At 39.1% G+C, this 27896-nt stretch overlaps 1 protein-coding gene across 3 annotated transcripts in view; it reads left to right on the top strand.

The window, feature by feature from the left end:
• unc13c (unc-13 homolog C (C. elegans)) overlaps nucleotides 1-27896 on the top strand; it is a 109853-nt gene that overhangs the window by 25278 nt on the left and 56679 nt on the right. For 2 of the 3 annotated variants that reach the window (XM_076879931.1, XM_076879970.1), the window contains exons 5-14: nucleotides 265-343; nucleotides 3055-3108; nucleotides 6954-7173; nucleotides 8708-8935; nucleotides 12393-12534; nucleotides 14819-14988; nucleotides 19237-19352; nucleotides 19559-19722; nucleotides 24675-24831; nucleotides 25243-25311. In XM_076879931.1, the coding sequence (XP_076736046.1) occupies nucleotides 265-343; nucleotides 3055-3108; nucleotides 6954-7173; nucleotides 8708-8935; nucleotides 12393-12534; nucleotides 14819-14988; nucleotides 19237-19352; nucleotides 19559-19722; nucleotides 24675-24831; nucleotides 25243-25311 (1399 nt within the window). Of the gene's footprint in view, nucleotides 1-264; nucleotides 344-3036; nucleotides 3109-6953; nucleotides 7174-8707; nucleotides 8936-12392; nucleotides 12535-14818; nucleotides 14989-19236; nucleotides 19353-19558; nucleotides 19723-24674; nucleotides 24832-25242; nucleotides 25312-27896 lie in introns of all 3 variants that reach the window. The other variant, XM_076879906.1, reaches the window with a different exon arrangement.

Below are 27896 nucleotides of genomic sequence, written 5' to 3'. Positions count from 1 at the left end.
CCCCTGGTATGTCTTAGAAAAAAATAGATAACATGGAAGAAGTGGAGGTTATGGGTACAGCAGGGGGTTAGAGGGATTATTTCTATTACTAGTGTTTGTTCACAACAAGCAAAGTGGAAGGGGGTAAGACAGGTTCAGAAGGAGGCATGATCCATGGGGTTTGACAGTTCTGTAAATCATGGCCCCCCTTTCCCTGTAGTAATGTCTCCCACAGCATGGCATTATTATGATATTAATACACCTTAAATCTGTCTGCTTCTCCAGGGCTGGCAGTATTCTTTATGGTATTGACAGCATGCCAGATTTACGTCGCAAGAGGACAGTGCCTCTTGTCCGAGACCTGGTGAGTCATCTGCCTCAACAAGGTTATGTGTGATTTATGTCAAATCTATCTAAGTGACCCCATGTTTTAACACGGTAGTGGAATCATTCTCAGTGTAAGTATGAGCAGGGGGTCCCCTGTAGTAGACAAAAATACTGTTACAGTGTTTCAAAGTGGCACTGTTTGTTTCTCATCATTGTCCTGTACTATCCTGTATATAACAACCTCCAAGAATTTGTCATTAAAATCTGACTGTGTCAGGTTTGCATTTTAAGTTCTTATAGCTTATGATTGTTGTAATTAAAAATGAGCCGACTATACAGACATTTTATTCGAAATAAATTTAGGTGTCACTTAGACATTCACTGTGGCAAAATTAAGCCAATAAAAAGGTGATGGGTAATAAAAGCAAACACCTAAATCTCTGGCTATTCTGTTAGAGCAGTGCCTTGTGGGTATTTGAAATCTAACCTTAGCCATAACGCTGTCGCTTAATTAATTAGCCTTGAGAGAGTGTTTAAGACATTGCATCACTATGATGCTCCGCCATTTGCTTTTATTGCAACATAATGTGTCATAAGATATCCCGCAGAGCGGCATGTTGCAAACAAGTCCACTTTAGCACTGTGCCACATGGTTAGTCTGTCTGAAAGACAACAGTCTGTTGTGATGCCAGTAGTATTCATGTGTGTCTATAATTGTTTGTCCACTATGTACTGCACACTATGTCTGTCTTGTATGTGTTTTTGTGTCCTCTTCATGTTTTTTAGCCAAAGCCAAACAAATATTAACACAAATCAGATCTTTAAACAAACTGCTTGGTATACTCGTTAAGTCGAATGCCCTTCCTTGATTGGTTTTATTTTGAAATATTACAAAATGAGTTTTGTGTAAATGATAATGCAATTTGATGTCATGCACATAGATGCTGATGAATGTTTATATCACGGTGAACAACATGAGTTGATGCTGTATTTGTCCATATCTCTCATGAAATTAATAACCAACAATGTCTTGGTAAGTATGGGTTGTCGTTTTTTAAATTTTCTTCTGAATTTTGGTGTATATTTGCCATTCCTACAAAGACCCATAACAGCTATGGGTAATATTTTTCAGTGAGTTGTCAGATTTCAGCCTCGCCGATGTTCTCCATTTTTCTTGCTTTTTCTGTTGCTCGGCAGGTGTTGAAAAATTGTATTTAACTTGAAATGTTGACAACTCAGCCCAAAAATATATCCGAGAGACTTCATTGACTTCTGATTTAACTGTGTGAGGCTTTTAAATCATGTAAAAGTGACACTGAGCAAGCCTTTTACACATGGGATGAAGTCAGTAGTCAGCAAACTAATTGGTCCCCTTTCATTGCCTCTCCTTTGTCGATGTCCCCCATTTGCTGTGCGATTGCTTCAGGGCAGCAACAGCGTTTGATTGGAACGGACAGCAAAGTTCCCCCACATTATGGCGGGATGCAAAAAAAAAACAAAAAACCCAACAACAATATCAAAAGTTGAAGATTGATTCACAAAGCACTGAATGCTATATTGTAGCTGAATAGACAACATCTGGTCACAGGGTCCTCTTGTATTGCCCGCAGCAACCTCACCAGTGCTGGTGCATGTTGATAAACTTACATCAACACTCACGGTTCATGTAGAGGTCACGTTCCTTCCTACATTCTCCATGGCTTCCATGGATCTTTACCATAGCTGGGCTGTGCAGACAAGAGGGTCGTGGTAAAGACTGATCCAATATTGTCAGCTGTCCATGTCTGCATTCCTCTGTTATGTAATTTTCCTCAGTATGGGATAAATGTTTATCAGTCTCTGCTCACCCAAACTCAGTGGATATTACTATGACAGCTAATTTAAGTAAATGTGTGTATTAGTGTGAATGTATGTGTGTTACATGTCAGTGTTTGTGAGAGTGCCTTGTGTGGGTGTGTATTGGTTTTTGTTCACATAAGTTTGTGACTGTCTGGGCAGATGTGTGCGTGCGTGTGCCTGAGTGTGAGTCGGTGTTGTGCAGTACAGCTGGCTTCACTCATACGTGAGTGTGTGTGTGTGTGTGTATGTGTGTGCCATGTGTTTCTCTGTTTGTGTCAAACTAATGTGCAGAGCAGACAGCAGAAAATATGATCAAAGCTTCATCCAACAGAAAACTGAATATAAATGTCAAGCATGACTGCAGTTTAGTTACTTCTAGTGCATGAATGGATAAAGAATCATGCAACCGCTGTTTAATCTCTCTTGATAAATAGTTGAATCTTTCTAGAGCTCTGTGCCCTAAGCAGCAGTCCTGCATGGCAGTTGAAGCACCTATGCTCTCACTGTGGATTAGAAATTCAATTCCTCTGCTGTTTATGCTTTCAGTGTTCCCCCTCCTACTCTTTGTCTAATTCAGTTTCTCTCATTTTTTCTTTCATTCTTTATTCATGATCTCTTGGATATTACAGGCTTTGGTAAGCTTGCTTTCTTTTCCCCCTGTGCTAAAGTAATATTCTCTGTTTAAAAAAATTCTTTCAAATGTTCAATTAAACTACTAAAGTAAATCTGCGTGTGGTAGTCAATCTGTTCTACATTTAATTAAATATTTCTACTCCTTAACACATAGTTTAAAGCTGTGTCTAAATCCCCCCAAAATACAGCATAAAAGTCCGGATAGGTAAAATGGGTTGGTGAATTCATCTCTTTTTTATTGTCCTCTTCTTCCATCAGACCCTAACTGCTCGAAAGGCAGGCATCTCGTTCGCTCTGGTGAACAGGTCCACCCTGAATAACGAGGAACTGGTGAGTACATGGAAGTCATTATGTGGTTATTGCGATGTGTGGCTATTATGTACTATTAATGGAACATGGAAGGCTTTACAGGGACAAAGGGTGCTAGATCCACCCCATGACTATTTTGGGGGGGCTGTATTTCGAAAGTCTGGTACTGAAATGCTTAGAAACTTTTAGAGCTGTGCTGTGTGCTGCAGCCATTGTACTTCAGGGTGCTGGGTCATGTTGGCAGGAACACGGAGTTCCAAAATGTGAGGATTACATTACTAGGCCACTTTACTTCTTACATGTAGATATAGCATACTGTGATCTGTCTGCGTGCTGGTCTGTCTGTCTACAAATAGACAGCTTTAGTTTAAAGAATTGGTCTTTGTGACCAGCTACTATGTGGCCAAGTTCAGAAATTAAGCAGTGGTCCTACTATTTTATTTTGACTATTAATAATGAGCACTGCATATTGAGGATGACTGAGATCTAAAGAAAGGGCAAAATGTCTCAGTTGATGGTGTGAGACACTTTTGTGACCTCTAAAGCTCTCTCTGCATTAATGGATTGTAATTCTTCCCTCCCAGAGGGAAGACAGCGTAACAGGAGGCAAACAGCAGGAGAAAGCAGCTTCTCAGCAAGACAAACAAGCAGACAATTTCACATCCGTTGATGTGCAACAAGGGGATGCCTAAGCCTACAAGATTACTGGATTCACATGCGCTCTGTATACATATTGCTCAAAGATTTAATCTTTTCAAAAGGTCCTAAATGCAGCTCTCAGTTCGTGCACACTGATTGTGCACATGCTTGTGTCGCTCATAAGTTTCACACGCTTGACTTGTTCCTCTTGGTCCACATGGCCAGTTTCCCTATGGTGACAGGGGTCTTGATTGCTTACTAATAACCATGGATCGTTTTAAAGGAGCTTTAGGGATGAACAACTCATGACCTAGATGAAGGAGAAATGATGTGAATGATGCAGCATCCTAATTGGTGTACAGAGAGCTGATTCTTGAATAACTTTGTGCTGTGGTGTGAAGACTTTAGGGGTTCGAAGAGCTGTATGCTGATTAGGAGCAAACTGGTCTTAATATTGGTCAGGGGGAGCTGACTTCTGAGCAGAGCTGTAGATTGTGTGGTCTTAGAAAGTAGGACGAGCAGATGTCAGAGTTTTATCTGCTGCATTAAGTCCAGGAGAGTGCTTCCCTGTGAAAACTCTGAGAGCACTCAGTAAACAACCATATGCTATTTAAGTGAGGAGAATGGACTAGTAAAGGAAGGGTGAGAAATTGACAGGAATTAAGAGAGAATGAGAGAAGATCAGGGCAAAAAGGGATTTGTCATTTTGACCCTGGGGCTGTGATGTCACTGCGCAGGCAGCCGTGGTGAACAAACTGCCTTCCCTGGAGAAATGTTTCACTCTACTCATAGTGCTTACTTCTTCCATCCTCTCATTGTTTCTCTGGACTACGCCTTCCAGTTGTTGTTTTTTTTTAATACAATGCAATTTTTTGTGACTCATTTTATTTTAAGAACATATAGACTTCCCTATCTCCCTATGCTGTCTCTTTCTGTGTCGTGTTTCCCATGCATCTGCTTTTTAGAGCAGAAAGAAACATTACGTGTGGGCCGGCTAACTGCCTGCGTGTCCGCTCAATGTTCTGAGCTGCATGTGATCGCAGCACTCAAGCCTTTTAACGGTGACTGTCAACATAAAGTGAGGCCATGCTTACCTGCTGAGACAAGGCAGGGACTTTTACAAAGGAGGAAGGAAGCTACGATCTGACACGTTTCAAAGAGTACCTGGAAATGAGATGTGATGTGTTGCTTAAGTCAGTTCAGATATAATCCGGGAGGTCGTTAGCAGCAAAATATGCTCTATTGATTTTAAAATGCTTGCTTGTGATTTTGATCCAAATGATTTTATGCAGTTTTTCAAATCTAGCCCGACATAAACTTCAAAATGCTTGCAATTGTCTAAAATGTATTTGCGCTTAAAAAAAATAAAAAGCCTTGTCAGAGGGGAGACAATAGTGCAAGAGATTAGCGATGTAGAAGGCTGAAACAGCATGAGCAGGATGGCTGTGTCAATGAAGTGGTTGACAAGGACAATAGGTGGTGAAATTGAAAAGGAGGGGTGAAAGGAGGAGCTGAGATTAGATTCCTCTCTGTCATGTTGCTCTCAGGCACAGACACAGGCTGCCAATCAATCCAGTAGAGTCTTGCACAAAATCACCAGGGTTACCTCACAGTTTAACACTTGGGACTCACACATGCAACACTCTGCTCACATCTGCTGCACTGTGTGATGCGTGGCAGAGGAAGGAACAGAGAGTGATAGTGGAACCAGTAATAAAATATTACTTGTGTAATGGCCAAAGAAACAGACAAACTGAGTTTTGCACATTTTCACTGCGACTCAAAGCATTTGCTCTGTGGTTAAATTAGAAAAATAAATCAATTATTTGCCAGCTAAGTGGGTTCACTGAGAAAAACCGTTAGTGAGATGTCTCTGAAAGAAATTTTGATTCACTCATATCCTGCGGGCTCTGCCAGTATTAGGCAGTTCAGTATTAAATTTAGCGAAGAGCAGCCTTCTGGGTGTGGCCATAGTGGAGGCTGTGCGTAGGTCGTGGATAAATCTCAGACATCTGCTTCATCTCATCATCCTCAGATTAAAAGGGAAATCTCTCTGTCTCCAACTATGTTTCATTAGAGGTCCTCCAGGGTTCAGCAGCCTCTGTGTTGTATCAGCAAAGTTTCACAATGTTAGATAGCCGTGTTGTCCTGTCATCTGGTGTCATTTAATCATCTCAGCAAGTGTGTGTGTGTGTGTGTTTCCGGCTGAATGTGTGTCAGCAGGCAGTGCAGCAGTCTCGGTAAAGTGCAGAGCTACCATTCAGGTGTTAAAGCACATTGTCAACACACTGGAGGCTGACAGCAGTGGGAGGGGTGGAGAAGAAGGGGTGAGGAGTGGAGCGCAGTAGAGGTGGTGAACAAGTACCTCTTGAAGATTTATTTAACTGCAATACATCTCATACTCTTTCTCTCTCTCTCGTTCCCTCTCTTTCTCTGTCTCTCTCTCTCTCTCCCTCTCAATCTGGATAATGCTCACTTTTAAGAACCTTATTTACAGCATTCATTGATTCTGCCTTCAAAAATTGGCAAGGCCTTGCTAGTTTTCTAGTCCTTGTGCATAGCAAGGCTGCTGCAGTAAAGCATTCGATTTGAAGAGGCTTCTGTTACACACCAATCAGTCCAGGCAGGTGTCTTGTAGAATTTAGTATTTGGTTTAGAAACACTGTAGCCAGGAGAAAACTCAATGGAAACAAGGCCTGTGGGCTAAGGATGCTGTTAATTTAAGCTTAATGAGATCTAAGACTGATTTATTATAGCTGACAAAGGGAAGGAACTTTGTCCAAGAAAAAAGAAAAAAAAAATTGCTGCAGTACCAAATGAGAGTGCTTTTTAGTCAAGTTATGTAATTGCCAAGATTAACGCAGACACGTGTTGTAAATTTCACCCAGCCTTGAATGCACCTTAGTTTACTCAGACGTTTTTCTAATTTCAGACAGTTGCGTTCCCACAGCAGTTGCAAAAGTATTACTCTTCCTTTAGTACTGATCTAAAGTTGTAGGGAACACCTGAAAAGCAATTTGAGTACAAACTTGTTTTTATTAACTTTTGAAGTTGTTATGAAATCTCATTTTCTCAGGCCTATAGTGCCACGAGAGTTTAACAACAGCAGCAGCATCTCTTTCGATCCACTCAGCCCCCGCATCTTTTCCGTCATTGTCTTTATACCTTTATTATTTCTCATATTTTTAAAAATTCCCCTTCTTTCTTTCTTTTGTTCTTTCTTTCAGAAACTACATGTCTTCAAGAAAACCTTGCAGGCACTGATCTACCCAATTTCATCCACAACACCCCATAATTTCGAGGTGTGGACAGCAACTGCACCCACCTACTGCCATGAGTGTGAGGGTCTGCTGTGGGGCATCGCCCGGCAGGGGATGCGCTGCTCTGAGTGTGGGGTTAAATGCCATGAGAAGTGCCAGGACCTGCTCAATGCAGATTGTTTACAAAGTAAGGAAGTACCTTCATTTATATACTGACACTAAGCTGCTTTATATTTTACATTCAATAATTCATTAATGCAACATATCTTGGCGTTTTTAGTATGCTTGCTCATGGGTGTTTGTTGATTTATCATTCATAATTAACATGATTCAAATGTTTTTTGGCTAATAAACAAGGAGTAGATTAATTACTACAGTGTGCAGCAGCCGGAAACATATTTCTTCTGAAAATCTGGTCAGTGCACACATTATTTTTGGTGTAATTATTTTCTCTCCCCAGTTTTCTAAATATCACCAGTAAGCTGAGAGCCTAAAGTATTAGTGAATGGTGTTAAAATGGTTTGTTAAATGCATGTTACATATGTCCTTGTACTCATAGCTACATGGCACATTTACAGTGCTCTGTCAGTCACTGGCACTCATTACGATCTCCAGTCAGGTTTTTCAATCAGCAACAGCCCTGTTGTGACCGTGTAGACTAATTTGAACAATGCGACATGGAAGCTCCAGGATGATCCGCACGGCAATCCTCACTCACTCTAAGTGGATTAGCGACACCCTGCCTGTTACAAAACTCAATGTTTTATAACACGTTCATACTAGCATAACAGTGTTTTATAGTTCAAACCGTGATTCATCTTTATCACATTCATCTGCACATGAATGCGCTGCTGATATGCAGTGTGATACTGGGATCAGATATAGAAAATTAACCGGTACAACTTCCTCTTTTGTCCTGCAGACACATAAAAATAATACACACACACGTGCACACGCACGCACACACACTCCATCATTATTACATAAATTACTGATTTGGCTTTGCCATAAATGCTCAGAATCAAATGTGCAAACTTTACTCTTCATGCACACTTAGAGGTGCTGATTTTAGAGAAGATGCTAATGGCTCGGTCACACTAGAGTAAAAATAGGACAGCAGCGTCTTTGCAACTAGAGAAAAACTGATGGTTGCCCAGCAATTGCATTGAGTTTTTTCATATTCAGCAATTGATTGCAAGTTGCTGTGCGACCAGCTATCAATCACTTTTGCAGTGTGATTGCGCAAGTTGTCTTGTGGGAGGTAGCCTGTCTCCCAACAAGTGGGCTCAGACTGAATGTAAATAATTGCAGTCTAATTTCTAAACACTGATATATTGCCAACACATTGCAATCAATCTGAGCCAATGAATGAAACTCGTCCGTGACATGGGTCTTTGCAGTAAGGGATTTGGCTCAACTTTGTGGCTGTAGATGGCAAAAAAAATTGCAATTTTTGCTCATTTACTGCAGTTAATTGCCATCTTATCATAAGCAGATAGCATATAATTGCTAACTTGACCCAATTCAATTGCAAACTGAGGGCAGACCGACTGTATCGTATTACCATTCTAACATTTTGACGTACCAAAACGGCTTTGCAGATGGCGACCGACTGCCCATGCCACAGACTCCAACCATTGTTTTCCGTAGTGTGACTGTAGCAAGCCTAGTGCTCAATATTTATACATAGAGTATGCAAACTACTTAGTTTTTTTTTTTAGGGGCAGTGGAGAAGAGCTCCAAGCATGGGGCAGAAGATAAAACCCAGAATATCATCATGGCTATGAAGGAACGCATGAAGATAAGGGAGAAGAACTGCCCTGAAGTATTTGAAGTGATCCAGGAGATGTTCCATATCTCCAAAGAGGACTTCAGCAGCCATCTGAAAACAGCCAAGCAGGCTGTGTTGGAAGGGACCTCTAAGTGGTCAGCCAAAATCAGCATAACAGGTTAGCCCAATTTCTCATTATACCAGAAAGTTCATCGTCCACGAAAATGTCAAAAATGGGTCATAGCATACCAGCAATGATATGGATTTTTTTTTTATTTCTCTCTCATTTACACATTAGTCATCAGTTAGCAGATGACTGATAATTGCTTCTCAGTCAGTAATATCTGCTATGAGTGACCCTTGACTCAAAAAGCAATTCAAAAAAACTGTCAGAGGCCTTGTCAAATGACAAGCAATGTTATATTAGCGAGTTTCATCTCATTAATAATCTCTCTGACACCAGACCACAAGCAGAAACACATATTTATTCATCTGCAGAGAAATTGTAGATGAATAAATGTGTGAGAAAGAGAAAGAAATTGATCTAGTAGTTTGAGGAGAGATAATTTGCTTTTAATACCATGAGAGTTATTACTGGAGATAATATAATAAATAATTTTTCCGGTCATCTTCTAGATGACTGTGAAAGAATTCTTGCAATCATCCACTGTCTAATTGATTTGTGTAACACGGAAGGAAGCTATGTATTTTTGATAATGCTTGATTTTTGTATCTAGTGCTGATAAAAACAAGAAAAAGTTATCAGGTTTGCCATGATGCTTCCCAAATGTTAAATGATGGCGCATTAAGTACAAAGCATCAGAGATGTTGTAATAAAGAGGCTATAATGACTTATTATTACAGTTGAACAGTAATTTCTGCAACTGAAAGAGAGCTTTATGTCTTTTTCACGACCATGGTAATCGCTTTTACAGCTATACTGACACAACTTTGCAGAATATACTTTGAAAATGAGACCCCCAAAAGCAGCACCTCAAGCTTTCTCAGATATGCCAGTCAAAAACGTCTTGCCTCAGAGTGCCATTTGACAGCATTTTACTACATATTCAGATGAAAAACATTTATTCTGCTGAGGTGATGGGGTAAGGTGTAGGGGATGGAGGATCTGGGCTCGCGGGTGGATTATCAGTTCCACAGGTTACATAGTAGTTAGGTGTGTCAGACGGAACAGTTTCTCCCTTTTGGTGCCCTAAATGCAAACGTAATATGATCTAGTTATATTTTTTCTTACCTAACTTCCTGTTTTTTGTTTCTTTTGTTAAACAAAACTAACCAGCTGAACTAAACATTTTTTTTGTTCATATTTAATTATGGGTGTCTTTGCCTCTGATTGTAAAACCTCAGCTGTGTTCTGTTGTTTATATGGTCTGTCCTGCAACACTCACACACATAAAAAAAATAAAATCAATAAAGCCATAGGCATGAAATATAAAGATCTGCTGTTAAAATATTTATCTTCTCTGAAGGTAGTTCTAGATGACCATGTTATGGTTTATATCGTTTTGCAGAGTGAATCTGGGACATGCATCTAATTTCTGGGATTAAACATTTCTCCCATGTATGTTAACTGGCTTCTGAAAGAAGGTCAGAAAGTTATATTTGTAATGTGGCCGCGGACAGCGATCCATCTCTGAGGCCACTGTGCCAGGTCCAGCTCATTTATTGCCCATCTTGCATTTCTCACAGTGTCAATACAGCAGAGAGAAATAGCAACAGAGAAGGTGAGGTGACAAATGGAGATGTAGGGAAAAACAGGCAGAGGACTGGGAGAGCAGAAAAGGAGAAAAAATAAGAGTGAAAGAGACGTGACAAAGACCCATGGTTACCTCAGTTGATTTTCTGGGGGAATTATTGAATACTCCATTTTAGAATGTAAGCAATATGTTTTTATTTATTTACTCTATCAGTCATTAGATAAAAACAGACTGGGATTAACTGTGCAGCACAGACAATGAGCATGGGGTGTTCTGTGTTTGTTGAATGTGCACAGTAAATTTGAACCTTTGTCACCCATAAACTAATTTTACATTTGAAAGTCTGAAGCACCCTCTTTCAAACAAGTTATCCTTCTTTATCTATATTTTTTATATTATTTCATAGCAATGTTGTTTTGAGATGATGTTTCTTATGAAGCAGATATGCAACCAGACTCCTCTGTTCAGTATCGGTTCCTCATACTAAAAACACAGCATTTTATGCTACAGTGTTAGTCAAGCATGCAGCATGGGAATCTTATTTCTCTGTTGAAGAGCTTCACAACAATTAATTGGTTTCTGAGATCATCAAATTCTCATGAAATGTAACAATTCTCAGAGTAATTTCTCATGTTTACTGTTAAACAGGAGTGTGCATAAAAAACAGAAATGCAGACTAGGTTTAAATTAGTTTTTGTGTATACTTGAGAAAATTTAAACCCAGACAGCCGCATGGGATTTACAGACAGGATTCAATAGAATTTAAGTTTTATAAACAGATTTTGTTGTGGGATAAAATTCTGCGAAACACCTAATTTGCCTCTGGTTTATTCTGTTTAACAGAGGGAAGTAGCAAGAAATAAAAAGCTGGCTTTCACAGACAGAGCTAAGATATTAGAAGTGTTCAGATGAGGGTAGTGACACTCTTTTATGGCAATCTTTCATCAGAGGGATTTGCGGTCCATTTGTTATTGTTTGTGAAATATACAGAAGTAACACGGCGAGTGGCGAATTTAAAACGCTGCTTATGATGTAAAAAATGTTTTATAGCAGCAGCATGTCATGTCTGGGATTGAATTCTTATATAAAAAGGTGTGAGGGCAGTGGGTTTACTTGCCATTGGGTAATTTTAACAAATGCTTTATCTTAAGCATACATGTGACCCTTTAAGCATATGTCAGTTTCTCAGACCTCTTCTTTACTACAAGATGCCCTGAATTCTGAGTACCCCCAAAGCAAGCATGCAGGCTGTGACTCCCCAAACCTCTTCTATCCTGCCTACCAGCTCATGTCAGCATTGAGCTGAAGGATATATATGTACCCTGAATTATTTAGACTGTCACTTATGCATATTTAATGCTGCAGTGTCCTTTTTCCCTTTCATGGCACGGTGAAATACTACTGTCTCTCCTCTGCACCTTCCTCTGTGTGTGGAAGTAAGATTCAGAATCAATGAGTTTTCTCTGAAACCCAGCAGTGGGCATAAACACAGAGGTGGAAACCTCATATAGCCTAGATGTAGGAAGGGATAATCCATAGACAACACATACAAAAAACAATGAATAATGGTTGTTGTCAAGGAGCCAGAGAGCTGCTTTGTTGCATTGGCTATTGCAAGCTGAGTTTGGCAAAACAAGCAATTTCTTTAGTTGGGATGTGAGAAACGTGCAGCTTCTCGGGCACACTCTGAAGCAGGTTCTCAGCGCCTAAAAGAATGACATATTAAATATGCTTAATTTGAGTGATAACTTAAAAAATTGTTTTAGAAACACACCATGCTAAATACAATGCTGCTTTAGAGGGCATATTGAAGCAGTACTATTTATGCCAGAGAAGTCAAACATTCAAAACGATGTCATATTTACAGCTTGTAGTACTTAAATGACCCAGCACTGATTTCCAGTTATCTCCTGTCTCCAGTTATGAGTGCGCAGGGTTTACAGGCCAAGGATAAAACGGGCTCCAGCGACCCTTATGTAACCGTCCAGGTGGGCAAGACCAAACGCAGGACGAAGACCATCTTTGGAAACCTCAATCCAGTCTGGGATGAGAAGTTTAACTTGTGAGTTCTCTCAATAAATTTGACCTCTGCCTGACCAGATAATCCTCGGTTAGATTAAGAATGATCTGTTCAAGGGAAGTCTTAAGACATCTTAACAAGGCAAATAACACAGGTCATAACCCTGCTGATTCAACAATGAAATGAATTAAAAGCTTTACTGCTTTAGTTGCATGCGATTATCATTTTTCTCCATTTCGCTTATAGTCTAGAATATAGTCTATTCTCTTAGGTCTGCTAGCTAGCTGGCTTGACAAAATACAAAGCCCAAGCAGAAAAAATGAGTGGTGGTTTAACCTTTTTGTTAAGGCAGGTTTCCATCATAGCCCATGAAAGATGGCATTCGAACCATCACTTGAAGTAAACTCTTATTCTGTCCAAAATCAACTGATAGCATATCATGTCCATTAGATCCTGAAACGGATAAGAAGTTAAGAAAATTGATGGAAATTAGATCTTTACCTTTTAAACTTGAATCATTTAAATACAATAATCAAGAAGTGCTTTCCCAGTAGGTCTGACATTATTCCATAATGATAGATGGAGGATGTGGATGTCAAAGTAAAATGCATTTTGTTGTTATAAGTGTAGTCTTATTGCATCGCTTTGGTCACCTCTCTTCCTTTCAGTTTACTTTATATTCCGAATTATGTCCACGCAAAAACATATAGCTGTTAAAATATATCACTAATCTAAAACCAAGTAAATTGTAATGAAAAGTTAAACCAGCTTTCAGGAAAATATTTTGAACCTAAACTTTATTCCCAAATCGATAGTTTAGAAATTACAAACACCTGGCTCTTTTATAAACCCTGTGGGATGCTTGCCGTCTTTACCTTAATTAACTATCTTTCATTTAGATGAGTACCAGACTTGAAAAAAACTAAAGTATAAAAAGGAAAGTGGATTTCTTCCACTTAGTAGCTGCAAATCTTAAACATGGGATATGACATTAGTTTTTCACTAGTGCTGTGCAGATACAAGGCTTCCCACGATTATTGCAGTGAAAAGTAATAATAGTAAGTGCACCCCAAACTGATTTGTAAATACTCATTATGCAGTTAATAATCAGATAATTAGATATTTAGCCTTTCTAGATGTCTCTGTTAAAACTAATAGAAAAACTACATGCACATATAATTTGACCTAAGTTTGGCCCCAGTCCACAAAAGCTTCAGCAAAGCAGTGCATATTTATTTCTTTTCCTTTTTTCTTTTCAGTTTAGCTTTAATAATCCTCTGTTTGTAGATAGGGTACTGTTAAAGGATCACAGAGGATTCTGTTTTGGACTGCTTAGTGGTCATGATATTAAATATACTTATAATAATCATAATAACTTCTTAGCATATGGTTGTACTTGTGTCCTTTGGAGATTTTCTGAATGTTTGTGTGTTTTAAGCTAGTCACAAACAAAATTCCACACCTGTGATGAGACTCCAGTTGTGGCTGTAATAAAGGTCTTTCCCATTACTACAGGGATGTAGATTAATAGAGCGATACATTACTGTGTACTTGGCAGAGAGCAAAGTCCCAGACTAGTGCGGCGGCAGCAGCCAGTGCTTTCCCCAGAAAGGGATTAGCTAAAAAAAAAAAAATCCCCAAAAACTGCAGAACTGTTTTCTCTCTGGCCGTCACATCCAAGATGTCATTAGAACAAAATGGAATCTCTCAGTTTGAATTCCAGAGAACAGATTGACCCCAGAAGTGCTTTGGTCAACGATGTTCTGTTTAGCAGCGTCATTATTGTGAAGCATCTGTCAGCTGCACATATGCAAGGATGCAATGGATATTTTACAGTGGAACTTATAACTCACAAAGAAATAATCAGTGCTATGATGCTTAACAGTGATCCTGGTGAAATGTTCAGCTTTATTCTGATAAATTTAGTAGGTAGTAGGGGAAAAGTAAAACTAGAGATACAGAATAAAGGTCATGCAGTGACTTGAGGTAAATCTTCCTGCCTGGCAGAGAGACGTTCTCCAAAAGTATGGACATGATAGGCATTTACACTCATTGAAACACAGCAAAAAAATTATTTAAAAAAAACCCCTAATATTCTTAGGCAAGAATTGTTCTCCATATGCCATGTAGGAAAGGCTCGCAAGTATGTGTGTATTAGAGCTTATATTTATGCTTCAATTGTACATTTGACTGCCATTCCGCTCTGCTGAATACCCCAACCTGATGAGCTGTCACTGAATATGCCTTTGCTACTATTGGTGTTTATGTTACTGTGATATTTTTTTTTTTTTTGCTTGACTTGACGTAATCAACCTCTAACTTCCAGTGAATGTCATAACGCTACCGACCGCATCAAGGTGCGTGTGTGGGATGAGGACGATGACATCAAATCACGGGTGAAGCAACATTTCAAGCGCGAGTCAGATGATTTCCTGGGCCAGACCATCATCGAGGTTCGCACTCTCAGTGGGGAGATGGATGTATGGTACAATTTAGGTACGTTACCATTGTGTGAAAATGTGATGACATCAATTACTTTTTCTGATGTACAACATGAATACAATGCCCAGGTTTTGACTTTTATTCATTTATCAAAGTGTTAGACTTTCAAATGGTAATATTGCCCCAACACAATAGCCCATACCAAAAAAAACCCAACTAAATAACTAAAAAATTAAAATAAAGGATGCACATACATACCGTTGCTGCTTCCAAGTCACTTTGCAACCTCTGGCCCAGCTTCTCCTTATAATGCAGTGTTGGGCTTGTTTGTTTGACGCTTGCTCCGTTCTGTATGTTAGTAGGGAAAGCGGTTTCTTGCTGCTGTCCCAGCCTCAGGCTTTTTTTGTATACACGTAGACGAGCAAGGAGGTATGCCCTTTCTGCCTCAGGCTTTCGATGTGTGCATGTTGAAGGGCAGCGAGGTCTCAGAACAGAGCCATGTGCAGAATATAAACTACTACAGATGGAATAATAATTTTCTTTGACTAATGTGATCCTGACTGAAATTGGGTTTTGGATTAAGATGGGTGGCGGGGTAGGTTTGAGGGGTATGGATGTAGAGTCGTTACCAAAATATATGTAAATATATATATATATATATATATATATATTGCTTCCCAGGCAATCATTATTATGATTATTGCACATTTTGCAAAGTTCACACAGTATGACAGCAATGCAGCCTCATTTAACCGCTTGATGTCTTTCCCCTTCGCTTTCCTGTTACATTGCAGCTGCTTTAGGAGCTGATGCTGATAACTGCTTTTGAGATATAATGTGGTTTAGCTGTGGCCACCATTACTGTCCATGCGCTATCTTTCACTGTATCTGCTCTCATATATCACTGGTTTCACAATGTTGCATGAGGTTGAATGGCAGCATAATGGAAGATCGCACTTTTGCTGAGGTATTACGACTGGCGGGTGTTGTCTTTGTTTGCCTCTCGAGCTAAACGGAAGCAATTTGTGGTAATAGTGACCCCTTCCCACTGCTGCTGCTCTATGCCTTTTTAAATGTCCACAATGAATGTTTAAACAGGCCTTTGCTGGAGTGGGTGTCCACCCCTCCAGCTGCTCTCCTCTCTAAGCCTCTTCAGATCCTCTTCAATCTGGTCCTTTGCGTTTGTGTCTGTCCCTTTGTGATGTTATTATTTTTTACATGTCTCTCTCTTGAGCAACTGACTGCAGAGGAAAATTTCACTGCTTTGATACAGAACAGTTGAACTGTATATGAGAGCACAGAGGGGCGCCAGTTAAATGTCTGTAAAGAACCCCCACAGCGTCATTAGCTACCAGACAAGTCAATGTCTAATCCAGACCTTCCCAGAGCCATGGCAGGGGGGCGCGGGATGAAAAGGAAAAGATGAAAGATGAAAAGGGGGAAAAAAAAACGCTTGGACACTGCTAGCACGGGCGCCTACAGAAACGCAAAGCAGGAGATGAAGCATCACTGAATATGTTTCCAAACCAACTTCATCCTAAGCCAAAGACTAGAAAATATGATGAAGCATATCTTCCCTTTGGTTTCACCTGCACAAGTGCCAAGGTTGGTCTCCCCTGCAGAATTGGTTTTCCCTTTGTCGGGAGCAGCGCTGGGCTGTTTAAATCACGGACAAACAGTATCCCACATTCTTGATTTTTAGTTCACAAACACTTTTTGTAATGACTAACTACTCCTGACATTTTGGAGATATACATACTATACTATACTTTATACAGTAAAGTTACAGTGAGATACAAATAATATCAGGCTGATCCTGTCACGATTTGTCCCCCGGTTCAAATCACGGACAAACAGTATCCTACAGCTGTTTATGTTTTTAAAACTATTTTGCACAGAGAGGCATTTTTTGAAAAATGTATTGATAGCAATGTTGAATATTATTACACAGGAAAAAAACAACTACAGTAAAATAATCACACCGCGACGCCTCTGTCTTTGTAAATGGAGGGACAATAACTGTGTGTGTATGTAAGCGTGTAAAACCTGCAGATAGTCAGATTAACAGTATTTTGTCTCTATCTGCCATTCTGGAATTCATCTCATGTAAACAATAACATGGCGCACAGCGTGACGTGAAAAAAGGCACATACCTTTGACGTTGCGTGACGAACTCTGTATTCCTTGTCCACACGTAAACGCAAAATAGGAGTTTTAAAAAATCTCCGTTTTCGGTGATTGGAAACGCCGTTTGTTTACGTGTGGACGAAACAGCTGTGTTTTCAAAAATACCCGTTTAGGTGCGGACGTAGCGTAAAAGAGTTAGTAGTTTACCTGTAATTTATTGCAGATTACTTGTATTTGCTTAATTGTTTACGAAATGTTTGAGGTGCGAAATAAACCGCAATGGAGCAAAATATGGGTGTGTGTGGTCGGAGGATGTGTTAGCACGCGCGGGGGGGGGGGGGGGGGGCGCGAACATTTTTCTTGTAAAACAAAGGGGGCCTAGCAAAAAAAGTTTGGGAACCACTGGTCTAATCCATCATTCTTCTGGTTCTGTGTTTCACTGAATGTGGATGTGTAGAGTCAGGTGGATCCCCCAACATGAACTATCCCAGCATGCAGTGGGACTCGATGTGCCAAGTAAATTCTTTAACTTTGCGGGAATGATGCATGCTTCCCTCATGTGCTGAGGTGATGATGGTGGAAGAGAGTGATGTCCAATAACTGTTAACTGTTTTGATATCTGTCAAAGGCCATAGCGTGATTCATTATTTTCATGCTCACCAAACCACTGAGTGACCCTTCATGCCCTACAGATGGGACCAGTGTCTCTCTGGAAGAGACCACTCCCATGAGAAAAGAAATATTTCATCTTGGGATAAAAGAGATCACCTGAAAACAACTTTGTATTGATTTGCGCTGACCCTTCTTTCTAAGGTGAAAAATAAACCCAACCTGTAACAGCAAATTACTCTCCACAGAGTTACCCAATCTCCTTACTGTACGGGTCGTTTTTTTTTATTTGTCACATGTGGTCTTTGAGTGTTGATATTTGCTAGTGGAGAATTAAACCCAAAAGGTTATTGTATGTCATTATAAATGTTATTAATGCCTCTCGCCAAGATTTCTGTGTCAGATTATGTCATAGATGTATTTTAATGTTAGTTTTTTTGTTTTACACAGTGTTCCTGATTTTTTTTTTAACATTTGTCACACTTTCAGGTTTCACATTGTGTTTTAAAATATATATATTATTTATTAATTAAGGGGAAAAGCTATCCAAAACTACCTGGCCCTGCGTGAAAAAGTAATTGTTAAACCATGAATTAACTGTGATTAACCACATTTTTTGGAAAGATTTCAATTCAGTTTCACTAGCCACACTTAGGTTTAATTATTTGGTTAATATTGCTAGACCTGTTGAATCAAGAAATGATTCAAATAGAACCTGTCTGACAAAGTGAAGTAGACTAAAAGATCTAAAAAAGCAACACATCCAGTGATGTGGAAGACTCATTGTCAGTTATCACAAATGCTTAAATGCAGTTTTTTTCTTGCTACCAAAGGTGGCACAACCAGTTATGAGGTTTAGGGGGCAATTACTTTTTCACATAAGGCCAGCTAGGTTTGAACAACTTTTTTAATAATAAATGAAATAATCATTTAAAAACTCAATTTTGTATTTACTTGGGTTATCTTTCCCTAATAGTACAACTTGTTTGATGATCTGAACAATTTAAGTGTGACTAATATGCAAAAAAAAAAAAAAAAAAAGGAATTCCAAAGGGAGGAAGCACTTTTTCACAGCACTGTATGTCTCTTCTTTGTAGTGTGGTCAAGGACAGATTTATAAGTGATGGACATTATTAAATTTGATGTTCTTTTTCAGAGTAAGGTCACTTCTTACAGGCTTGAGCTTGTATCTCACGCTCTCACTCTTTTTCTCTCCCTTTCAGTCTCTCTCATCCGTTTTTTTTTTTTACTGTGTGCAACAAAACTTGTAGAGATTAATGTGCTTTATGTCTTTAACTTGTTTCGCCATCTGCTATTGTGAAGAAAAAAATTGTCAAAATCAATGGCCCGCAATTTAGAAAGCTGTGCAGAGTAAAAAGAACAAATTACCAGTCCATACTAGTCAATCTGGTGCACGATAACCACACTGCATAGCTCAAAATATAGGAAATGAAAATTGCACCCTGTGTTTTGGATAGAATTAAAATTGAACAAATATTGCCATCTACTCTCCTGATAATTTTAAGTTATTCTAAATGTCTAATCCAGCTCGGTAATGTTTTACAGATAAAAGAACTGACAAATCTGCAGTATCTGGTGCCATCAGACTCAAGATCAGCGTGGAAATGAAAGGGGAGGAGAACGTGGTTCCTCCTCATGGCCAGTACACCTGTTTACACGAGGTAATCAGCATTTGATTTGGTACTAGGAAAGGTTGCTGCTCTAATCCACTGATCATTGCCACAGTTCTAAGCATCATGTTTATAAAGACAGTTACAGCTATGATAAGGTTTTTCATCAGCTGGCATGCACCACCCAAAAAAACTGTCATGACACCGTGCTCCATCACCCTAACCTGTTCCTCTCTTATCTCTCGTGCCACTCACAGAACCTTTTCCACTATCTGACTGAGGTGAAGAACAGCGGGGTAGTGAAGATCCCGCAGGTGAAAGGGGAAGAGGCGTGGAAGGTCTACTTTGACGATGTGTCGCAGGAGATAGTGGATGAGTTTGCCATGAGATACGGAGTGGAATCCATCTATCAGGCTATGACGTTAGTACTACCCTGATCTATGGCCTTTTACCTCACCAATCTGTCAGTGTCTCATTTACCAGAGTGGAAGGAGAAAAGGAGATGTGAGAAGGACGAGCGAAGGAGAACTGGAGTAGTAAAGATGTCTCCTCAGCAGAATCAGAGCTTGGAAAACTATCGAGCTCCCAAGTTTGATTGATTAATTGTTGGTCTCATGGAAAAACCTCCTAACCTGCCTTTGTCACATTGATCATGGGCACACAAACAGTGTTGTTTTCCTCCTTGCTTGTGTCGGTGATCCTCTGTGACCCTTTCTGTCTATAAATGTTTATCTCTTTGTCTCCATCGTGACCCCCAAACACATTCCCCTGCAGTGACACCACTGGAAACATTAAAACCTTTCAATATTGATCAAGGTCATTGATGTGACATTTGACATTGTGCTGTGTTAAAGCAATTGTTAACACTTTAGAAGTCTGCACAATACATGTATCCATCATCCAGTTCACTAGCAGCAGATTTATTTTGTTGTCTTTGCACAGCGTATTTACTTAATCCTCTAAGCTTCAACCCAGATGCACTGCTTTACATTCCCAAGTTTATTTTTGTATTGTATGTGGCTGAATGGATTTCTCCTGTTCTAAAATATTTGTGTTTACTATACTCTTATAAAAAACTCTTTTTTACACTGTTATTTAAACTCTACATTTATAGCTTGGTTCCACCACAGAGACAAAGTGAATGCAAACCACTTGTTGCTCTGTGTGACATTGACTGAGCTAGTCAGGAACTACCGCAGTGACATTAGTACGAAAAATAACTGATCTTTAATTAAGGTTTACTTCTCCGTTTTAATTGTCTATACACGAGCCTGGCTATCTTGAAGCTATATTATCTCATGTAAAACTTAGTATGTTTAAGCTATCTCTTGCTTGACTATGTGCCAAAGTTTGAGACCGTTTCATAACTTCAAAATAAAATATAGATGTTATAGATGCATGATTGCAAAAAAATTTGTAATTTGAGCCAGATGTTTGCTAGGCAACATCATCATATTTGATATAGATGAGGTCCTTTAGGTGCTTACTGTGTACTTGTGTGCCAAGGTGGCTTGCTCAGCTCTTCCTTCTGCAGTCAAAGAGAGATTTCAAGTGTTCGACTTCTGTAGATGCATATCAGATGTTATTGTCATGACTCAAAAAGGATCAAGTGTTTTTGATGTTCTAGCTGGATAAATGCTATAAATGAGACATTTCAGCCCATTGGTAGGTGGCTGCTAGGGAGCACGATGGTGTCATAATATTTGATGTAGATAAATCCTCAAGATGTGCCTGTGTGCCACGTATGTGAAGTATTGTCAAGGAGCTGTTCGTGGATGGGCAGATTGACATTTTCTATGTTTTAGGGGAGATGCCTATATGGGGATTTAATTAAAATTTTGCCTTAATAATTTATATATATATCTAAAATACTGTATTATAGTAAGATACTTTTCAGTATATCACATAGGTGGGTAAACACAGAGAATAAAGCATCCTTTACCAGTTGAAATAAAAAATGGGTTTTAGAATTAAACAGGTAAAGATAGTCTCTTGCATTATATCAGCTATTATCTATTGTTTGCTAATGACTTTTACTGCAGTAATTCATTAATAATGAGTCATTGAGTATCTCTGCAATCTGGTTTCTGTATGAGCTGTTGTTTGAAAAGCACCATCGAAGTACACCTTTTAAGCTCTGTTCCCACTGCACTTGTTGGGCAGTCCCACTAGCTGACTATGTAATTAACTGCTGCCTAACTAAATCAGACCCTAATTACACACAGATTGTTGGCAAATTGAATGGAAGGCTCAACTCATATTTTTGCTTTCAAGTTTGAAAATCAAGTGATCAAACAGGACTGAGAATTATTTTCAAATTATTTGCTTAAAATTTGTTAATTTCATTTATTAACCACTGACCTCTGAGTATGTTTGATTCTCGCACCACCTACTCTCTTACCGATTATGATTTAACCCTGTGGACTTTATCTTTTCTCCTGCTGGCCCTGTAGGGCAAACATGCAGCTGACTTTCTTTTTAACCTTGCAAAGTCAGTTTTAATTGTTTCCAAAATCCATCAGTTGTTATCACACAATATCCACACAAGAATGGGGTGCAGCTGCTACAACAACAGCCCAACTATAGCACAAGCATTGCTGACATGTTGGATCATATTGGTGCAGCAAACTGATGGAGAGTTGCTAGCTGACATGTTGTTGATTCACTGTGACAGTTCATTGTATCATATGAGGGATAGCCACATTATTTAAGGTCAGTAAGTGGCCTGATTACCCGCTTTATCACGTGGAGTTAATGCTTCAGGCTTGAACCTTGTTTAACCATGGTGTTTCTCATTATGTTTCATCAGGAATTTATGAAAGGTCCTACCTTTCTGTTTTCTTCATCGCTGAACCTTGACTCAGAGTAACTCCTGACATCATGACTGCGTAAATCACAGCAGCTGTGAAGGCTCACTTTCCCTCCGGTGCCCTTTACAACAACTCCTGGCATACCCCTCCCTCATTTTCGTTTTTTTTCATCGCACACTATCACCACTCCCCTGTCTCCCTGTCCGCATCTCTCATCATCTTTTTTTTTTTTTCATTTTTCCTAGCTATCTGAACCCATTAAATGATATGTGAGTGTGTAGTACATCTCACCCGCTAGTAAAAAACCAAAGCAGGATAACTTTAGGGGAGGCAATGTCTTCCCTCTTGGAAATAGGCTCAGGAGATCCAGCTCTAAAAGCACCATGGGAATTCAGCGGATGCCATCATCACTCTCTTTGCATCATTCACTTTGCTCTCCTAACCCCAAGTGCTCCTGGGTAATTTGGAGGCTGAAAGCAGAGTAATTAAATCGGCCTCCCAATGAGAACGTGTTTGTGTTTTTGTGTGTGTATGTGTGTCTGTGTGTCCGCTCCACAAAGAAGAAGGGGGAGTAAATCTGCTACCGTTACTCCACATAACTCTGTGGAAGTGATGACTCACTCAGCAAGATGTTCTTAGTTTCAAAATGTCTGTTTTCAGTCTAAATGCCCGACTCTTAGACATGCTCAAATCTGTGGATTTGAATCCTATTAAATTCATAATACCACCATGTGAAAAAAACGCCACTAAAAATAAAAATAAAAATCTTGAATTCAAAACCTTAAATGAGAGCATATATGTTTGTATGTCATCTTTACTATTCTGTCAATAGTAATATTGTAATGTGCATTAATGTGCTCACTGTAGGCATTTAAGCTTCAGCTAATTTTAACTGCGTCGCATTGTTGGCTACAGCAGCATATCGAGTCCTGTATGTATTTGTATATTCCCATCGCTGTGCCTTGAAGCTCACTGGCCACGTCACTAGATATACCTGTTCAACTGTTAGTTAATACAAATACCTAATCAGCCAACCACATGGCAGCAACTAAGTGCTTTACGGCAAGTAGAAGTAGATGAGACAACCTGTCCAGTTCTTTTACAGCCCAGATTTCGACTCAGTGACAAATCAATTGGTTCCTAAATATTTTTCCAACTCATGTAATACTAACATGTAATACTTTAAATTATCATAAATGTAATTTGGTGATATGTAAGGTCATGCAAAGTTGTAATCTTTAAGGTAGTATCTAAAACTGTAAGACTGAAGTACAATATTTGCCTCAAAGGTAGTGGTGCTAAAACATACTAAATGTATAAAGTTCAGCTTATTTTATCTTGCTTTAAGCTCTCATGCATCCAAATGTTTGTTTGCTATGGGTCATGCCTGAGGCTGAAAAGGCAGCTCAAGTGTGCATGGTTTTGAGATGCATTAAAGTAAACATACAGATTATTGCACCTATTAATTTTATATGCGGTATACTATCTACAATAACAACATCCTGCTGCATTATGATTTAAGATGCATTCCAAATGGCTTGTGGAGCAGCAGGATGGAGTGTTAAAAGGAGCATATGCTCCTCACTCAGGCATAGATCCCTGCTCAAACTAGGCCTCTCAGGCTCCACCACTTAATTACTGCTGGGTAGCGCTGCTCAGATGTGTGTAGAGAGAAAGGGCAAGTTTATGCCAAATCCAAAGTGGCATGTGCCGCTGTTACTGTGTGTAGTCTAAAAGTCACAGAATCAAAAAAGGATCTAGGGAGATTAGAAAAGGTAGCAGGAAGATGTCAAGTTTGCAGCAGTAAAAGAGCTCTCATTCATTTCCATCCTCACCCCCTCCCTTGCTTTATTTTTAAAGCACCATCCAGTACTGAGATCTAATTTTTGTTGGGCTGATTTCAGCTAAGCAGTTCAAATACTGTGCTGGAGTCTATCTCTGTGATATTTAAAAATACAGGATTAATGGTTCTCAGTTAAATTTACACGTTTAATTTCTCCTCCTTTGAACCTCCCTTGATTTACTATTAAACCTATATGCTCCATCTGTTACTTTGCAGCCTTATGTCGTTAACAGTATAGGTTATACAGCTCAGTATGATTTATGACACAATTTTCTATAGATACTCATTGAAGACACATTTTACTGCATGAACACGGGCAGTGGTCTACTTGCACTAACTAACTCTTCTAACAGAAGTAATTGTTTGGAACATTAAAATACGTTCTCCCTTCAGCCACAGGAAGCTGAAATATGATGAGGAAATACTCTACTGCTCTATGTCTTCTCACTTTCTTTTTTTATTGTGGTTACTGCAGTAACACAGAATATTTTTCAGCCTTTTTTCTCACCTTTGTAACTTAGCACATGCATTTTCTCACCACTATGTAAGTGCGTGTTGAGCTCTTGATGCTTTTTTCTGAAATTGCCCAGTTGATGTGGGATCTTAAGTTGTACTTTTTCATGTAATTGTTTTATGTTCCCTTGTGAAGAAATCATGCCTTTTTTTCTTACTCTCTCAACCACTTGTTGTAGGATAATAGCTATTTATTCTCCTCTGCAGGCATTTCTCTTGTCTGTCCGCCAAATACATGTGTCCTGGGGTGCCAGCAGTAATGAGCAACCTGCTTGCTAATATCAATTCCTACTTCGCCCATCCCACTACCACCACCACAACCACTGCCTCTGCTTCAGACCGATTTGCTGCCTCTAACTTTGGGGTAAGTACACATAATACTTTCTTGCTGTCTGCCAACCGTAGTGTAATATAGTGTTCATAAAAAAATGTAATTTCTATTGGCAACAGTCAGACTTAAGTGACATGTTTTACTTTTCTACAAGCTGATATTGAACTGTTGACTTCACTATTTGTTTTTAATAGTTCTAGTGGAAGATAAGTTTTGTATAAAATCAGCAACATCTCAGAAGTTAATGTTGTAAGGCATCATATAATATTTTTAGCCAGCAAGCTGACGCTGGCAATATTGCAAAATGACAAAATCTTGTTCCAGCAAATAAAACTGAATTACTAGGGCGAAGATATGCTCCACACCATGCAGTGTAAGAAATGTTTAGGCACAATACTTTTGAGGTGATGCTCCAAACTGAATTATACAATTCTGTCCTTGCAGAGGGAGAAATTTGTCAAATTACTGGACCAGCTGCACAACTCGTTGAGGATCGACCTCTCCAAATATCGGGTATGTATTAGATTTTTACATGTGGTGTGTGTGTTTGTGTGTAGTCATGTTTATGTGGCATCTGTCAGTACAAAAATATGACGTTGGTAATGTTTGACAGTTTGATATCTGCTTGTTTTACATATGTACATATGCACATCAGGCATTTTATTAAGTATACCTGTCTACTACTGGGGTTAACCCGCTTTTGCTGTGATGTTTGTGGTGCTTGGTTGGTATTAAGGCGTCCAAAGTTAACTGTTGATAAAAGACAGGAAAGATCCATGCTTTCGCGTTGTTTATGCCAAATTCTGGCTCTACCATCTGAATGTCACAGCAGAAATTGGCATGATAGGATTGTGTGGGAAAATCAGCAGTTTCTGAAATACTCAGACCAGCCTATCTGACACTTTCAACACGTCACGTAAAAAGTTACATGAATCACCATTCTTCCCCCTTCTGTTGCTCAATTCAGCTTCAGCAGGTTATCTTGTCTATGTCTACATCCCTTAATGCAGTTGCTGCTATCTAATTGGCTGATTAGGTATTTGTATTAACTAATTATTGAACAGATATATCTAATGGAGCAACCAGGGAGTGTATTTGTTGGATGGTAATATATGTCTCTCATCTAATACACTGCCATTGCATTAAATTTTTTTTTCTTTCTTTGTTTCTTTTTCTTTTTTTTTTTTTTTACAAAGAAAGCTACATGTGTTAAAAATGTAAAAATCAATTCTGTTTCTTAAGAGTTTGCTGTGTTGGAATGTTTATTAAAGTATTTAAGCATACGCTAGGCTTACCAGCACAGAATGTCAGTCTTGGAAGGTAAGCTGACCCAAAACCTCTGAGAAATCATACTGTTTATACAGAAGCACAAGAAGATGACAGGGGCAGTGGGATACCTATAGGTGTTAAATAGATACAAAAGGTAAAAACATCAAGGGTCTGGAAGACAGCCCTGGGAGTGGCAAGATCAAAGACTTAGACATACACAGGTAAAACAAAGGAGTGATACGGTTGAAGGACAAAACACTCTAGGGAGCAGACAACTGCCTTCTGGATACAAGGACGGGGAGTAAGGCAAATATTCTGAGAATAGTGAGTCTGTCTCAATATTATTCATCACTTGGCATTTTCTTTTCTATGTTCCTTATTGCCGTAAATATGGTCTAAGTACCCATTACATCACAAATTCCAGATGGAGTCACCTTTGTTTGGATTACATTCTCCTTTGACTATCTAGTGTGGCACAGTGACACTTTGTTGCTAATGCCAAATGCATGTGGATTCTTCTTTTTCTTGGATACGGTTCCTTGTTAGATGGATCTTAATCCCAAGTGCAAAGGTGTTAAATGCGCAAAATATTGGGGCTTAAGGTGCGGTAAATGTCATTGGTAAATGTTGTGATGTCATGCCAAGGATGACATTTACCAAGTGGACTATGTACAATATTAATAGTATGAAGCTGTGCTAAAAGAAGGGAAAACCTAAAAAGCATGATCCGGAAAAGAATAATTATAGATATACATTGTCTATATTTAGACATAGGCATTATGGCATTCATTGTTGATGCCATAATTAACAAAATTGTTGCATCAAATGTACAAAAACATGGCCTCTCAGTTTTTGCAGTTTTCTCAGCCCCTGGTAGATCCAGGCACATAAACATCAGTAATCAGCCCACAATGTCAAGAGGCCATCATCTCAAAAATAGTGGTCCACTTAGTGCAATAAAGAGATCCAGTAAAGAGTGCCCAGCACTCTGCCTCTGGTAATGGACATCCTGAAAATATCTATAAAGTAGGCTGTTAGCTCCATTTTTTTTCTACCCAGAGACTATAATCTGCAGACAAATATGAATTTATTATTACTGTTATAAAGAACAAAGGTATTTCATAAGTGCTAAATCCTAAACTGGGCTCTTAATTAATGAGGCAATCATGTCTTCTTCCTTTTTCCTTTGATGGTTCATCTGCAGTGTCCAGCGTCAGAAACTTCTTCATTAAATTAACTATACAGTTTAGCAGCAAGGGACAGACTGCAGAAAAGAACAACCTACTAATTATGTTTTCTAAAGGAACAATCAGATTGCCTTACTGGCAATCAAAGTTACGATTTATCAAAATGTTGTACCATGAGGCAATACTGTAAATGTCTGTTACGCGTGCAAGCTAGTTCAGTCCTTTAAAGTGTCCTGTAATAAATCTTTGTAGATGTTATCAGTTTTATTAATACTATGGTATAGAGATATCGATTCAGATCTATAGTATAGTGACCCTAGTGTTGAACTGTTCTGGTCTCGGGAAACGTGCTTCTAATATTTTGTCTGTTGCACATGGTGGGAAATATCATTTCACTATATGAGCCCAGTGGAGGTAACACTTGTGCGCCTATTTATTTTGTGATATGGGTTCATACATCAGGGTCATTTGCCTGGACCTTGTTCCTGAACAGTGCACATCAGGCAGCTTCTTTCTGTGAGCCTGATTGTCCTGCTTTATGTAAAAATTTCCTGGTTGACTTGTTAAAGCCATAGCATGAACGCGTTTGATGTAAACTGCTCTCACCGTTATACATTATTACACGTCTCTATGACCTCACTG

Source organism: Maylandia zebra, linkage group LG1 (genome assembly GCF_041146795.1).
Source record: "Maylandia zebra isolate NMK-2024a linkage group LG1, Mzebra_GT3a, whole genome shotgun sequence".
Classification (NCBI taxonomy): Eukaryota; Metazoa; Chordata; class Actinopteri; order Cichliformes; family Cichlidae; genus Maylandia; species Maylandia zebra.
Note: the sequence above shows the minus strand (reverse complement) of the source record. Positions and strands in the feature narration are given on the sequence as shown.